General features: G+C 42.9%; 2 protein-coding genes across 4 annotated transcripts; one reads left to right on the top strand and one right to left on the bottom strand.

The window, feature by feature from the left end:
• Positions 1–187: 187 nt before the first annotated feature.
• Positions 188–11,342, top strand: LOC116214123 (telomere length regulation protein TEL2 homolog). 3 transcript variants are annotated; one of them, XM_031549428.1, is made up of 14 exons: positions 188–342; positions 5,418–5,683; positions 5,783–5,811; positions 5,905–6,007; positions 6,178–6,349; positions 6,944–7,126; positions 7,307–7,467; positions 7,796–8,072; positions 8,244–8,491; positions 8,626–8,724; positions 8,808–9,334; positions 9,455–10,257; positions 10,482–10,680; positions 10,789–11,342. In XM_031549428.1, the coding sequence occupies exons 2-14, from the start codon at positions 5,521–5,523 to the stop codon at positions 10,945–10,947; spliced, it is 3,123 nt and encodes a 1,040-aa protein (XP_031405288.1). In that variant the 5' UTR covers positions 188–342; positions 5,418–5,520; the 3' UTR covers positions 10,948–11,342. The 3 variants fall into 3 exon arrangements, with proteins under 3 accessions (XP_031405288.1, XP_031405287.1, XP_031405286.1); XM_031549427.1 differs by lacking the exon at positions 188–342 and adding an exon at positions 4,632–5,204 and having other exon boundaries at positions 8,274–8,491; XM_031549426.1 differs by lacking the exon at positions 188–342 and adding an exon at positions 4,632–5,204.
• Positions 1,906–4,262, bottom strand: LOC116214126 (elongator complex protein 3). The gene is made up of 8 exons (XM_031549431.1): positions 4,218–4,262; positions 3,948–4,029; positions 3,591–3,765; positions 3,250–3,416; positions 2,902–3,121; positions 2,696–2,800; positions 2,452–2,604; positions 1,906–2,315 (listed from the first exon to the last, which is right to left on the bottom strand). Exons 2-8 carry the CDS (start codon positions 3,959–3,961, stop codon positions 2,157–2,159), a joined length of 993 nt encoding a protein of 330 aa, XP_031405291.1. The 5' UTR covers positions 3,962–4,029; positions 4,218–4,262; the 3' UTR covers positions 1,906–2,156.
• Positions 11,343–11,801: the final 459 nt, after the last annotated feature.

Raw genomic sequence — 11,801 nt, 5'->3', positions numbered from 1 at the left:
ATTTATTTGCCATTTAAAGTTTATAGTGCAAACATCTTATATAGTGTGTTGATTGATTTGCATTCTGTTAGTAAGGAGAAAAATGAGGATGAGAACGAGGAAATACTAGAGATCTTTTTCTGTCTTTCACATGTGGAACATTTATGATGTGTTGCCTAACAAATGGGGTCTTAGAAGATACATTTGAAGCAGAAATAAATCGAAGCAAGGCACCCAATTAGAAGCACATGGAAAAGCACAAAGAGAAAAGACGTCGGAAACAGACATACAAAGAACAGAATCAATACAATTCTTAGAACACCAGAAAACAGGCAACTACAACAGCAGCACAAGCAAGAACAGGTCACGTTCTATTCTTGCTTGCTATTACTTATAGTAGTAGCTGATGCTGATCTCATGAGTTCAAGAACTGCATGAGCTTCAGAATTCATTGTTTAGTACGGGGAAAGCTGAGATTGGCCCTACTCCCTACTCTGGCCGATCCAGCGACCCTTGTTGTTGCCGGAGTAAGGTGCATTTCTGTTGAGATTTCATTGGGGTCTTTGATAGAGGTGGTTGAGTTCGATGGCGGGTTGACTTCTGCAAAGTAAACTTGCAAAGAATTGGCTTAGAATGTGTCAGAAAACAATCTCCTAAAGTTTAGTCCTATTTTATCTTCCACTTGCTATTAGTTTTAAGGTTGCTAGTGATGCAATATGTTCCGAAAGTCGAAGATATGTCTGGTTTGAATTGGTATGCCAAAGCAAAAAGGAGAAGGAGGAGAGTATGCAACAAAGTTCGTGGAGCCATACATTTTCAGTTTTCTGGAGGTGGTGTTGCATCTCCGTATGAGCCTCGATTAGCTCATCGGGTGTTACATGTTCCATTTACCCGAGTGAATCAAAATAGCCGTTCGAAAATTTTGGTATGAAACATAGCAATAAAATATTTCATTTTCAGCCAATAACAGTAGGCGTATGTTTGAGGCACCGTAACTCTTAATCAAGACCATTAAATTAAATTGTATTGGATTGCGTAAATTTCTTCTTGTTTGATCAACGATCAGACTCTGGGATTAGGATACGGTTAATTCTGGTCTGGGTACCACGCAATTTCCCATATAGATCTCCCAATCAAACTGTAAGCAGCCTTCTTTCCACGAAGCTCAGTCCCTAGGAATCCCGCTCTCTACCTCCCGACCCTGTACGTTAATGGATACAAAGTGATAGCGCCAGAGCTCCGGGAGCAGGCCGACCCTGGAAGTGGAGAAACGGAGCTGGCGAGGAATTGAGTCTTCGAGCTCTATCACTGGCCACCTTTCTCCCTATTCTGATGAATCCAGATCATCATTTGCTCCACCGAAGTCCTCGCTGGTAGGGCCACTGATCTCAATTTCTTCAGAAATGAGAGACTTGTTGGACTCGACTACAACCTCAAGTTCGCCACCCCATGAGGGGATCATTGCGATGGACTTTCATCGATACCATGGCCGAGCTCACCTATCCCAAACCTCATCAGGCAATTCAGGGTGTTAAAAGACTCTGATGACCAGGAAACTGACACCCGAGAAGTGGATGCTGAGGTCCCTGTTCCTTTGCACTCTGCCAAAAATCCCAAGCTCTGTTATCCCCAGCTCGAACTTTGGGCTTCCCCATATGTTTGATAAGACTGAATAAACTTCAACATATTGAGGTAGATATGCAGTTTATGAGTTCGACAGTATCGTGAATAAAATCAGCATCATAGTCAGGCATCCTTGCTTAGACGGCAGCATGACTAGTGTAGGAGTTCGAAGAGACGAGCCATTGAATCTTGAATTGCATTTAAAATGCGACTGAGCCCTCATCGAATGTGGCATTTCTAAGCCTCAGCTCGATAAAGATTATTCCAACAGCATCTGTTTTCCGTGATTGTTCCGTTGAAAGGTAGAAAAGATGGGACTATATTAGAACCACCGTTTCAAATTAGGGTAAGGCTATAACAAAAAGATCAGCCCGTATGGAAGGGCAGCTGACTAGTACACATCAAAGCTTGTCGGATCTCTGCAAAACCAGGACGTATGCCACTTATGACTATGCTGAGGAGAAATAAAAATGCAAAGTGGACCAGAGGCTACAAAACACACTATAGAGTGCTATAAGTAACACATTTTACAAAATTGTTATACTGGATTAGAATTACACAAGATGCTTGACCATGTAAGGTCCTTCAAGCTCATAACCCAGCTTCCTGTAGTAATGGCGAGTGCCTACACCTGAGATCACGGCTATTTTTGTTGATCTATGTTCTCTACGAGCGATCCGGTCAGCCTCCTCCATCAGAAGTGTGCCATAGCCCTGCAGAGACAAGGCTCGAGATGATCATGAATGCAATGAACAATAATATCTTTCACAATTCTTATCACATTTCATGTATATGGCAAGATAAATATCACTACAACAATGTCTCATCCTGGTCATGGATATGCATCACCTGGTGCTGCAGTTTGTCAGCATCACGCCCGTGAACAGGAACAGCAGTTCCATAAACATGAAGTTCACGAACAATGGAGCACTTCCCTATCAGCTCTGGACAAGTCGTGTTTCGGCCACATTTGCGCAAGCGCAGCAGCCCAACAAGGATATCCTGGTCAGAACGCAGAGGAAGTAAGATTAAGGCATTCTTTGCACCTCTAACTACATAAATCCATAGAAGAGATGGAACCTATGCGAGAGACCTGGCGTGTATCTTCGTATGAGAGGAAGGTTTCCCAGCCTTCATTTGCTGTGTAATCACGGCGACAAAGTTCAACTTCCTCCGGCTTGATTTTATGGTGAATGTCCTTTTCCAATCAAAGAAGCATAAAAGAAGATGCAGACATTAGGAGACTTCTTACGGATAGATTATTAATTCTGCGGAATGAGAATAATCAGTCTCAAGTACCTGAATACCAGCTTCACGTGTTCGTACATCACGGCATTTTAAACCTAAGTCATCCATCCTAGCCAAGGCAAGCTCCCTAAGATTTCCTTTCTCGACACCAGAGGTGACGAGAGGCATGGGAATATCTCTTTGAACTCGATAAACACGTGTCCAAGGTGGCACCATTGCTAGGATTCTAGCAACAATATCCACCAGCTGCTCCGGTGGATAATTCCGATACCTAGAAATATACATATCTGAGTTGCGCACGGCGTCTATTTTCTATTGACCAATAGGCAGGATTTCAAATTTGATAAACAGCGCTACACTCCACAAACGAAAACATTTGTGGGAAAGAGAGCTTAGTACCTGCCAGTCTTCCAGAGCTCATAGAGCCCAGTTCCGCGGATTACAAGTGTTGGGTATATTTTAAGCCCATCTGCCCTGAATAAAGGACTCTCGAAAAACTCCTTGAAACTTTCCAAGTCCCTCTCAATCCCAACATTAGGAAGATCCGGCATCATATGTGCAACAACCTACAGGAGAAGCACATAATTGCATTAGCAATATAATATTATCTTAAAAACGGAAAGCAGCCTACCTATTAAATGCCATTGAAATGAAAACGGAGAATATTCTTCACTTTTTATATATTGAAGCTAATGAATTGTTGCGAAGTAATCGAGTTCACAGTGCAGGGAAGTACACACCTTAAAGCCGGCATCCTTCGCCAAGCAGAAACAGTCAGCCACAGCAGCAACGGTGTGACCTCTGTTTGTGTCTCGCGCAACATCCTCATATGTGCTCTGCACCCCAATCTCAAGTCGTGTGCATCCATAGGAAAGCATTTGCCTAAGGTGAGGTCCAAGGCAATAATCTGGTCTCCTGATGTGGCAAAAGGAACAGAAAACAGTAAATCAGTAGCTTATCGGAAATGGATAGTTCAATCTTACTGCATTGAAGCAGGAACCCAAGTGGTAGGCTGAAAAGAGGGCAATTCAGCTTTAAACTGGGAAGTGGACAAGGGACTTTATTTCTTAGCATAATAAAGGCTGAGAACCACTCACGTTTCAATTGTCATGCCAATACACTTTACTGCGCTGTGCTCTGAATATGCAACTGCCTCCTCAACATTGGCGGAGGTATGTCCTGATAAAGCGTCATGAAGATTCCTAATAAAGTAATCCCTATAATCTGCAGGTAAGGACATGAATGTCCCACCCATCAAAATGAACTCAACCTGGAAATATAGCAAATGCGGCCATCCACCACGTAAGCAACAACAGCACAAAAGTCGTCACGATTTGCAAAGGCAGCCGATTGTCGAAAGTGCTAACCTTATCAACACTATGACCCAATCGCTTGAGCTGATCAATCCTGCTTCTGGCCTGCACATATGGGTTATACCTGAAACACATATATAAGGCACAGATCACCAAATCCATTATCATACGATATGGGAAACTAACAAGAGTATCTATGAAGCAAAAAAACAAAAACAGCAAGAATCGACTACTCTTTCGATATTATTCTTCAGTCTCATTAATCATAAATTATCTTCTTGTGATTTTTCACATGGAATCATGAAAGATCACGATGACTCAAAGGTTGCATCTTGCTTGACATTCATGAAAATTCGCCGGTTCGAGCTTAAGAGGATAGAATTGCAGCTCAGAAACAGCTTCAATTAACAGAAGCACATATACATAATCATGTACATCCATATGTACATATATATAATCATTCAGGGAAGGATAAATATCTAACCTTGCCCTGATTGCGCGCATGCTGGTAGGCTCATAGCCAGTATAAGACTGGGTGCTGTACTCAAAATCAGAGTCTGGACCGCCCGGACAGTACACGCATATATTCCCTGTGGTGGCGATGTGAGGGCAGCGGTGGGGCTTAGACATGACGGCGACCACGGCGATCCCCGAGGCCGTACGGACAGGCTTGGCCTTGAGCTTTGGTAGCAAGGCATCCCGCTCAGACTCAGGCACCGCAGCGATCATCTCCACGAGCTTGGGGGCGCGAGAAAGGCCGTACTTGCGGCAGGCGGCAGACTTGAGGGCGTTGAGATCGACGGTCTCGCCCTTGCGGGAGAGGTCCACCATGGAGCTGACTATCTCAGCGATGGCCCTGACCCGAGCCTCCTCCTCCGTCAGCCCATGGGCCTGGTATCCGCCGCGGCCCGGCCGCGGCAGCTTCCTTGGCTCTGCTACGGCTGCAGTCGCCATGAGAGGTCGTGAAGAGAAGAGGGGAGGAGTGAGGGAGAGAGCTGCAGGGAGGGAGGTGAAGCGAAGAAAGACGGAGGGGCTGCGCGGGTTTAAGCCCTTTCTTTCTCTATATTTCATTTCAGTCCCGCATTCCAGTTATTATTTTGAATTATTCTCCAAACAGTTATTATGGCCCGATTCTATTTCTCCCTACTGCCACTCATCTGGACTAGAAGAATAGGTGGTAAAATGCATAATGTATGAATTATAGGGACCGAATCCAAATTAATCCAAAGTTCTTTTGACGGTGTCGTTTTGCAGATTCTCCAGAAACGCTGCTACCCGGGAGAGTGCACAGAACTTCGACGGAGAGGGTAGTCCGACACCGGCGAGAAAGAGCGATTGCCATTCCATTTGCTCCCCCATGGCAGCTCCAGAGAGGAGGAAGGAGACGGGAGCTGAAGTACTCGAGAAGGTGGAGGAGGTGATCTCAGCAATAAGCGGGGCCAAGCACGTGGACCAAGTCATCTGCGCTCTCCACTCCATCACTGTCCTCCTCTTCCCCGTCGACTCCTCTCTTCTATCAGGTTTGTATCTGGTAGCTCCGTAGGAGGCCCGTTTCGTCTTCGCCTTCGTCTTGTGGTGTGTGTAGCGGTACAATCATGCTGGCTCCTTTGATTCTGCAGGTGCCGTCGATCAATGCTACAGGGATCAGGTGCGTCCGTGTCTTTGAGGTGGAATCATAAGATAGGATGGAAGGTCTCTACATCGAGATAAGCTTCATGGTTGTTTTCGTGGCGTTTCGCAGATTCTAAGAGCAGAGGTCCCTTCTGCAGAGAAGAGGGACCACTGGTGGCAGGTCTTCTACCGTGGGGCTGCATTCCCTGTGCTAGCTAGAGTCCTGCTATTTGGTAACTTTTGCCTCACCACTTTCTTTCCTTTGTTTATTACTAAGCCTTCCGATGAGCTGAGCTATAATTCCACTATGAGCTGAATCATATTTCATTTGTTGCATCACTCAGTTTAGTTAAGATGTTGTCTTGGCTCATTTCTCATCACATAAATTCTGCTGTTTCTGCAGATGTTGCATGCAATTGGTTGGCTTGTTTTCCCTTCACGGCGCAGAGGCACGTGTATGATGTTTTCTTTACTAATGGACTTGCTACCGAGGTTGTTCAGACTTTAATTCCCAGCCTAAGCCAGAAGAATGCTGCAAGTCCTGATGTTAATGCTGTCCTTTCGAATATTGAGAGGTTTGTCAGTTACTTATTTCTACCTATCGTTGTTAGAAGTTCTTTTGTTCTTAACCCGGAATGGAATTTGAGCATTTTAGAGGAGATTTTCCTTTTTCTTTATTATCATCTTATGTAATGTATTCATTGGGTTTGGGAAACTAGGCATCTCTAAAAATTATTGGTGACTAAATGCATAATTAGTATTGCATCATACAAGAATAGGTAGGGGTTTCCACGGCTAATGCAGGTTCTTTTGACTTTAGATGTGCACATACTGGCATACCTGTTTCTTAGATAAACCGTAATCAACTTTTTAGGTGACGTGGTGACAATAATAATCAGGGCAAATTTGCTATAAACTAATATTTGGTTCATTGTATGAGGCCCACTTTTCTTACATCTGATATTTCGTTATATACTGCCACATCACCTAAGTGGAGTATCAAAGAGTAATATTTCCGAAAGGAAGTGCAAGGAGTAATATTGTATTTTATGTAGGAGGAAAGGAATACTGTATCTCCTTTGTCTATCTAGTAATAGGTATGTTTATCTATGGAAGGTTCATAATTCAGTATGCACGGCCACCTGCTCAAATGTTCATATCTGTCTCAGGTTACTCGCTATTTTGTTGCTTGAAAATGATGGAGTGCTTCGCATGGCTAAAGAGTTTGATGATTCCCAGTGGGAAAGTGTTCCTAAGGAACAACTGAACTCAGTCATATCCAGCGTAGCACAGCTGGTGGCATCTATCCCCGACAAAGCACAGCCCAAAGCTTCATCTGCTTTATCGGCACAGTATCCTTTGTTGATTTTAAGAGCGTCTTCTCATATGGCTACTTATATTATTCGACATATGTTTTTTTTTCATTTTTGGCCAGAATATTATCAGATATTGAATTCCAAGGGCGGTGAAGTGTGATCCTTTTTTGCTTTGCCTACTTCAATACATTGTTTATCCTTAGTAGAGTGTGACAGCAAGTTCTTCAAGCAGATCATCAGTCAGCTTCTATTGGAAGCTGAAGGAAGAGATATTGTTGCATGTGGTGTAGGAAAAATGTTCAACCGAGCCGATATGGACTCTAGCTCGCATTTTGTTGGAGAGATATTTGTTCGCATATGTCGCCGTGGATATGTAGGTTCGTTTCTGTGAAGATTGAGAATTCTGATGGTGATCTGCCCTTTCCATATTTAAGATTCTTCAGCATAATTTGAATAGATAGTTACCCAATGGTTGCTTGTTTGTCTTAGCAAACATGTTCCTGCCTAACTAAATGTACCGCATTTACCAAACAGTGCTAAGCTTCTATACAATTTTTGGATACTTTGGATCATCTTAGATTCAATCCAAAATGATCACACCATACTATTCGTGATGAATAGCTATTGCAATTATCTTTAGGTGGTTCCTTGTGCATATCTCATCAACTTCTGGATCACATTATACTGATGGTTTCAATATTGCAGATGTCCTGATGAGTGAAGTAATTGCCCGGATACTTCATCACATTAGAAGCTTGATATCATCGAGTAGCTCTCCACTTGTACCAGATGTAGTTAAATTACACCCTGGATCTCAGTTTTGGTTGAAGATGATGGAGACTATGAGAGACCCATATGCTGTTGAAAAAATGTTGGAACAGCTTTTGCGTCATCTAGCGACTGGATGTGTGAACGATGTAGAGGCATACTGGATTATATGGATATTGTTCCATAAGTTGATTAAAAATCAAATATCAGTCAGGTGAGCAAGAAAAGTATATATTCTCCTTTGTAGAAAATTGGTTCTATACTTGATTGAATTAAATTATTATGCTTATGTTTCAATATAAAAAGTTTGAGTTTCTAATTTATTATGACAGTTGATGGAGGAGACATGTTTGGTTTCTTGAATCTTTGCTTTTATTGACTGCAGATTTCCTTTTATGTGGGTGGTCATTTGCAGGGCATTATTTGTAGACAAATTTCTGCTCTGGAAAATATTTCCTGTCTGTTGCCTGCGATGGATTTTTCAGTTTGCCATTTTTGAGTGCCCTCCAGATGAGGATTCTCACACTGGAGGATGTCATGAGGGGCAGTGTCTCTTAGACACGATGCAACCGCTGGTAATGGTATGGTCTAAGCAGGAGTTTGTGCAGTCAGCTCCATTGGAACAGCAAGCTTGTATCCTTTTTTTGTCATTGCATCCAGTTGCATGAAGCATCGTAGTCTTATACTTTACAATTTTATTCTTTTGGTCAGGGGGTGCATTATATTTTCTTCCATTAGAATAGGTCATCCCTTAATTTGTCGATCAGATGTTACAGCAGCTGTAGGGCTTTTACTGGAGAAGATGTCTAGAGAGGAATTAGACGGATCGAAACAAGTGATGCCCTCTATTCTTCAAGGAGTTGGCTGTATATTCTCATTCTCTAGCTACTGCTTTAGCTTTCAATGCTATCTCTGCTTCATCTTATGCAGTCTCCTAATTTGCTTGCAGGTAGATTGGAGAGTCCAACTGATATAGTCAGAAAAATGGCTAGCAGTATTGCTTTGGCATTTTCAAAAGTTATTGATCCAAAAAATCCCCTATACCTTGATGATAGCCTCAAAGGAGAGACTATTGACTGGGAGTTTGGGTTTACGGACTCTATGAAGGGGAAGATGCCTGCCTCCCATTCCACAGGTAGGGCAATTAATGATGCAAAGACAACTTCTCTAATGCCAGCAAAGATCGCTGGTGATGGAGCCAGCATTGGGACGGACAAGAAACCAAAAGACAAAAGCAAGATATTGCTGGGACCTAAGATAATTAACCCAGATGAGATCATTGATCCAGCTACACTAGGATATGAAACAAGCTCTGATGATAACGCTAGTGATAATGCAAGTGAGAGCTCCGATGCATCCACTGACTCTTCCTTACAGCCGTACGACTTGTCAGATGATGACACAGATTTGAAAAGAAAAATATCGCACTTGGTCGATGTAGTTGGAGCATTAAGGAAAACTGATGATGCTGATGGGGTAAGCATAGTAATCTAAATATGCTGGTCATATCTCTCGCCTAGCACTTCTTAGGCATTTCTAGGCTATTTGTAGGTTTAAAAGAAAAGAATGAGATTTTAATTATCTTTTTCCGGTTAGGTGGAGCGAGCTCTTGAAGTTGCAGAGAAACTTGTGCGAGCATCACCTGATGAGCTTAAATACATGGCTGGAGATCTTGTGAGGACCTTAATACAAGTTCGCTGTTCTGACGTTGCTGTAGAAGGAGAGGAAGATTCAGCAGAAGAGACTAGACAGAAGGCTTTGGTGGCTTTGCTCGTCACATGTCCATCAGAGTCCCTTGAGACAGCCCACAAGTTACTGTACTCACCAAATGTAGATATTAGCCAAAGGATAATGATACTCGATATCATGACTGCTGCAGCTGAGGAACTCGCTGAGACCAAGATTATGAAACCAAAATATAGGCAGAATCCTCTCATATCTGTGACTTCAGAGAGTCAACCTTGGAACTTGCCCAGTAGTGTGGGGCCACCTGGTGCTGGCTTGTGGAAGGAAGTTGCAGGGACTGGAGTTCCACTGAACTTGTTAAATCATGGGACTGAAAATCTCCCGAATTGGGCAACTCATTACGAGAGGGAACTCCCCCCAAAAGCAAGTCAGATTAAGCGAGGGAAGACGCGGAGGTGGAGCACTAGATCAGGGAATGTGCAGGGAAACCTGATGGAAATATCTCAGAATAAATTTCCTATATACGCTGCGGCTTTTATGCTCCCTGCGATGCAAGGATTCGATAAGAAGACGCAGGGAATTGACTTGCTTGGAAGGGATTTTATTGTCCTCGGCAAGCTCATTCATATGCTTGGAGTTTGCATGAAATGCACTGCGTTGCACCCAGAAGCAACTGTACTGGCTCCTGCGCTCTTAGATATGTTGAGATCGAGGTAAGGAACACTGAGTGATACGTTTCGACTTGTTGAGAGATTTCTGCATGCTTTGAGAGCATATGCTCCTAACCAATGATCTTGCACATTATGTAGACCCACAAAGAGGACTTTGATCTAATTCTAATGTGACTGGCGGGAAATACAACATGTGTTGCTTGATTTCGTCTGATATTTAAGCAAGTTTTTTTTTTCCCCTTTTTTCTTTTGTGTTTTATATGCAGGGCGGTTTGCCGACACCCTGAAGCGTATGTGAGAAAAGCCGTCCTTTTCGCAGCTTCATCTGTACTGATCGCACTTCCTCCATCCTATGTAGCATCTACCTTAGTTGAAGGTCAAGCTGAAATCTCTGACGGGCTTGAGTGGGTCAGGAAATGGGCCCTCCATGTTGTCGAGTCCGACTCCGACAGAGAATGCTACACGGTAAGCTTTGATTTTGGAAAATTATAAGACCAGAGACTATCTGATTCTTTATCTTCTTCAACATTCTCGGCTTTGGTTCTGCAACCAAATGACATAATTTTACTGCAGATGGCCATGGCTTGTCTCCAACTCCATGCAGAGATGGCCCTTCAAGCTTCCCGAGCATTGGAGTCCGCAGACAACACAGTTGTTTCAAAATCTGTTGGTCTCCCCTCTGATCTTTCCAAAGGAATCATTAAAATCCCAAGACTGGATGTGAATTACTGAGCTGGGCGGGCTCGTCAATGGAATACTATCTTTCATGGAATATGTGGGTACTGATCGGGAGAATTTAGCAGCTTGTCATTGCTTAACTAGCTCTATTCAGTTGTCAAGTGAAGATAAATGTACAGCCAAAGCTCTATTTTCCCCTGTTCCTTTTTACCTACTTGGTGACCAGTCGCACAGTGAGGTCTTCACCTCTCGCATAGAATCCGAGAAGCTGTACCTGGTCTATGAATTACACCCATGAGATCACTCTAAGATGATCATTACCATTTTTTATTTCCTCTACATACGTGAAATCGACTGTAAGAAGTCATGTGGTCGACCATTAATGTTTCAAGACTTTTTCCAACCGTAGTTATATTCACTCAGGAGTACGAAGGAATTTACATTGTTAATGTTTTTGATATGGTATTGCTGGTAATAGGAATAATTCTATCGAGAAGTCTTGTTTAGTCGTTTGACAAGTATGTATGTGCTGCTTAAGCATCAATTAGGGGTGATCACGGTCTGGGTTGGGTTGGTTTTGAGTTAAAATTTTGGGGCACTACGGTTCGGATTGGGTCAGTTTTTGTGTAAAATTTAGGGGCACCGCTTTCGTCGGTTCAAGAATTTCAAGATCCATCCCCGAGAATTGAAATCAAAATGAACAAAATAACCGATCCTTATAGGTGCAGGTTTTCAAGGGTCAGTTCTTGGGTTACCCGAGAAAACAACATAAGCTTAAAATTGTAAAACAACAAATTCAGCACGCCACAAATATATAACTTGGGACCTTTGCAGTAGAACCTGTGGTAGTGCTCCAACAGACATGGTTGATTATTGGACTAAGGAAATAATCGTCCGAAGACGTCTGC

The sequence above is a fragment of the Punica granatum genome, chromosome 7 (assembly GCF_007655135.1).
Source record: "Punica granatum isolate Tunisia-2019 chromosome 7, ASM765513v2, whole genome shotgun sequence".
NCBI classification, from domain to species: domain Eukaryota; kingdom Viridiplantae; phylum Streptophyta; class Magnoliopsida; order Myrtales; family Lythraceae; genus Punica; species Punica granatum.
Note: the sequence above shows the minus strand (reverse complement) of the source record. Positions and strands in the feature narration are given on the sequence as shown.

Coding starts and splice junctions, on each gene's coding strand:
- LOC116214126 (XM_031549431.1), bottom strand. Junction 3,122..3,249: donor GAGCTCTGGAAGACTGGCAG/GTACTAAGCTCT, acceptor GTATATTTCTAG/GTATCGGAATTATCCACCGG. Junction 2,316..2,451: donor CTGACAAACTGCAGCACCAG/GTGATGCATATC, acceptor TTGTCTCTGCAG/GGCTATGGCACACTTCTGAT.
- LOC116214123 (XM_031549426.1), top strand. CDS start 4,792: ATGACGGCGACCACGGCGATCCCCGAGGCCGTACGGACAGGCTTGGCC. Junction 6,350..6,943: donor GTCCTTTCGAATATTGAGAG/GTTTGTCAGTTA, acceptor TATCTGTCTCAG/GTTACTCGCTATTTTGTTGC. Junction 10,681..10,788: donor CCGACAGAGAATGCTACACG/GTAAGCTTTGAT, acceptor ATTTTACTGCAG/ATGGCCATGGCTTGTCTCCA.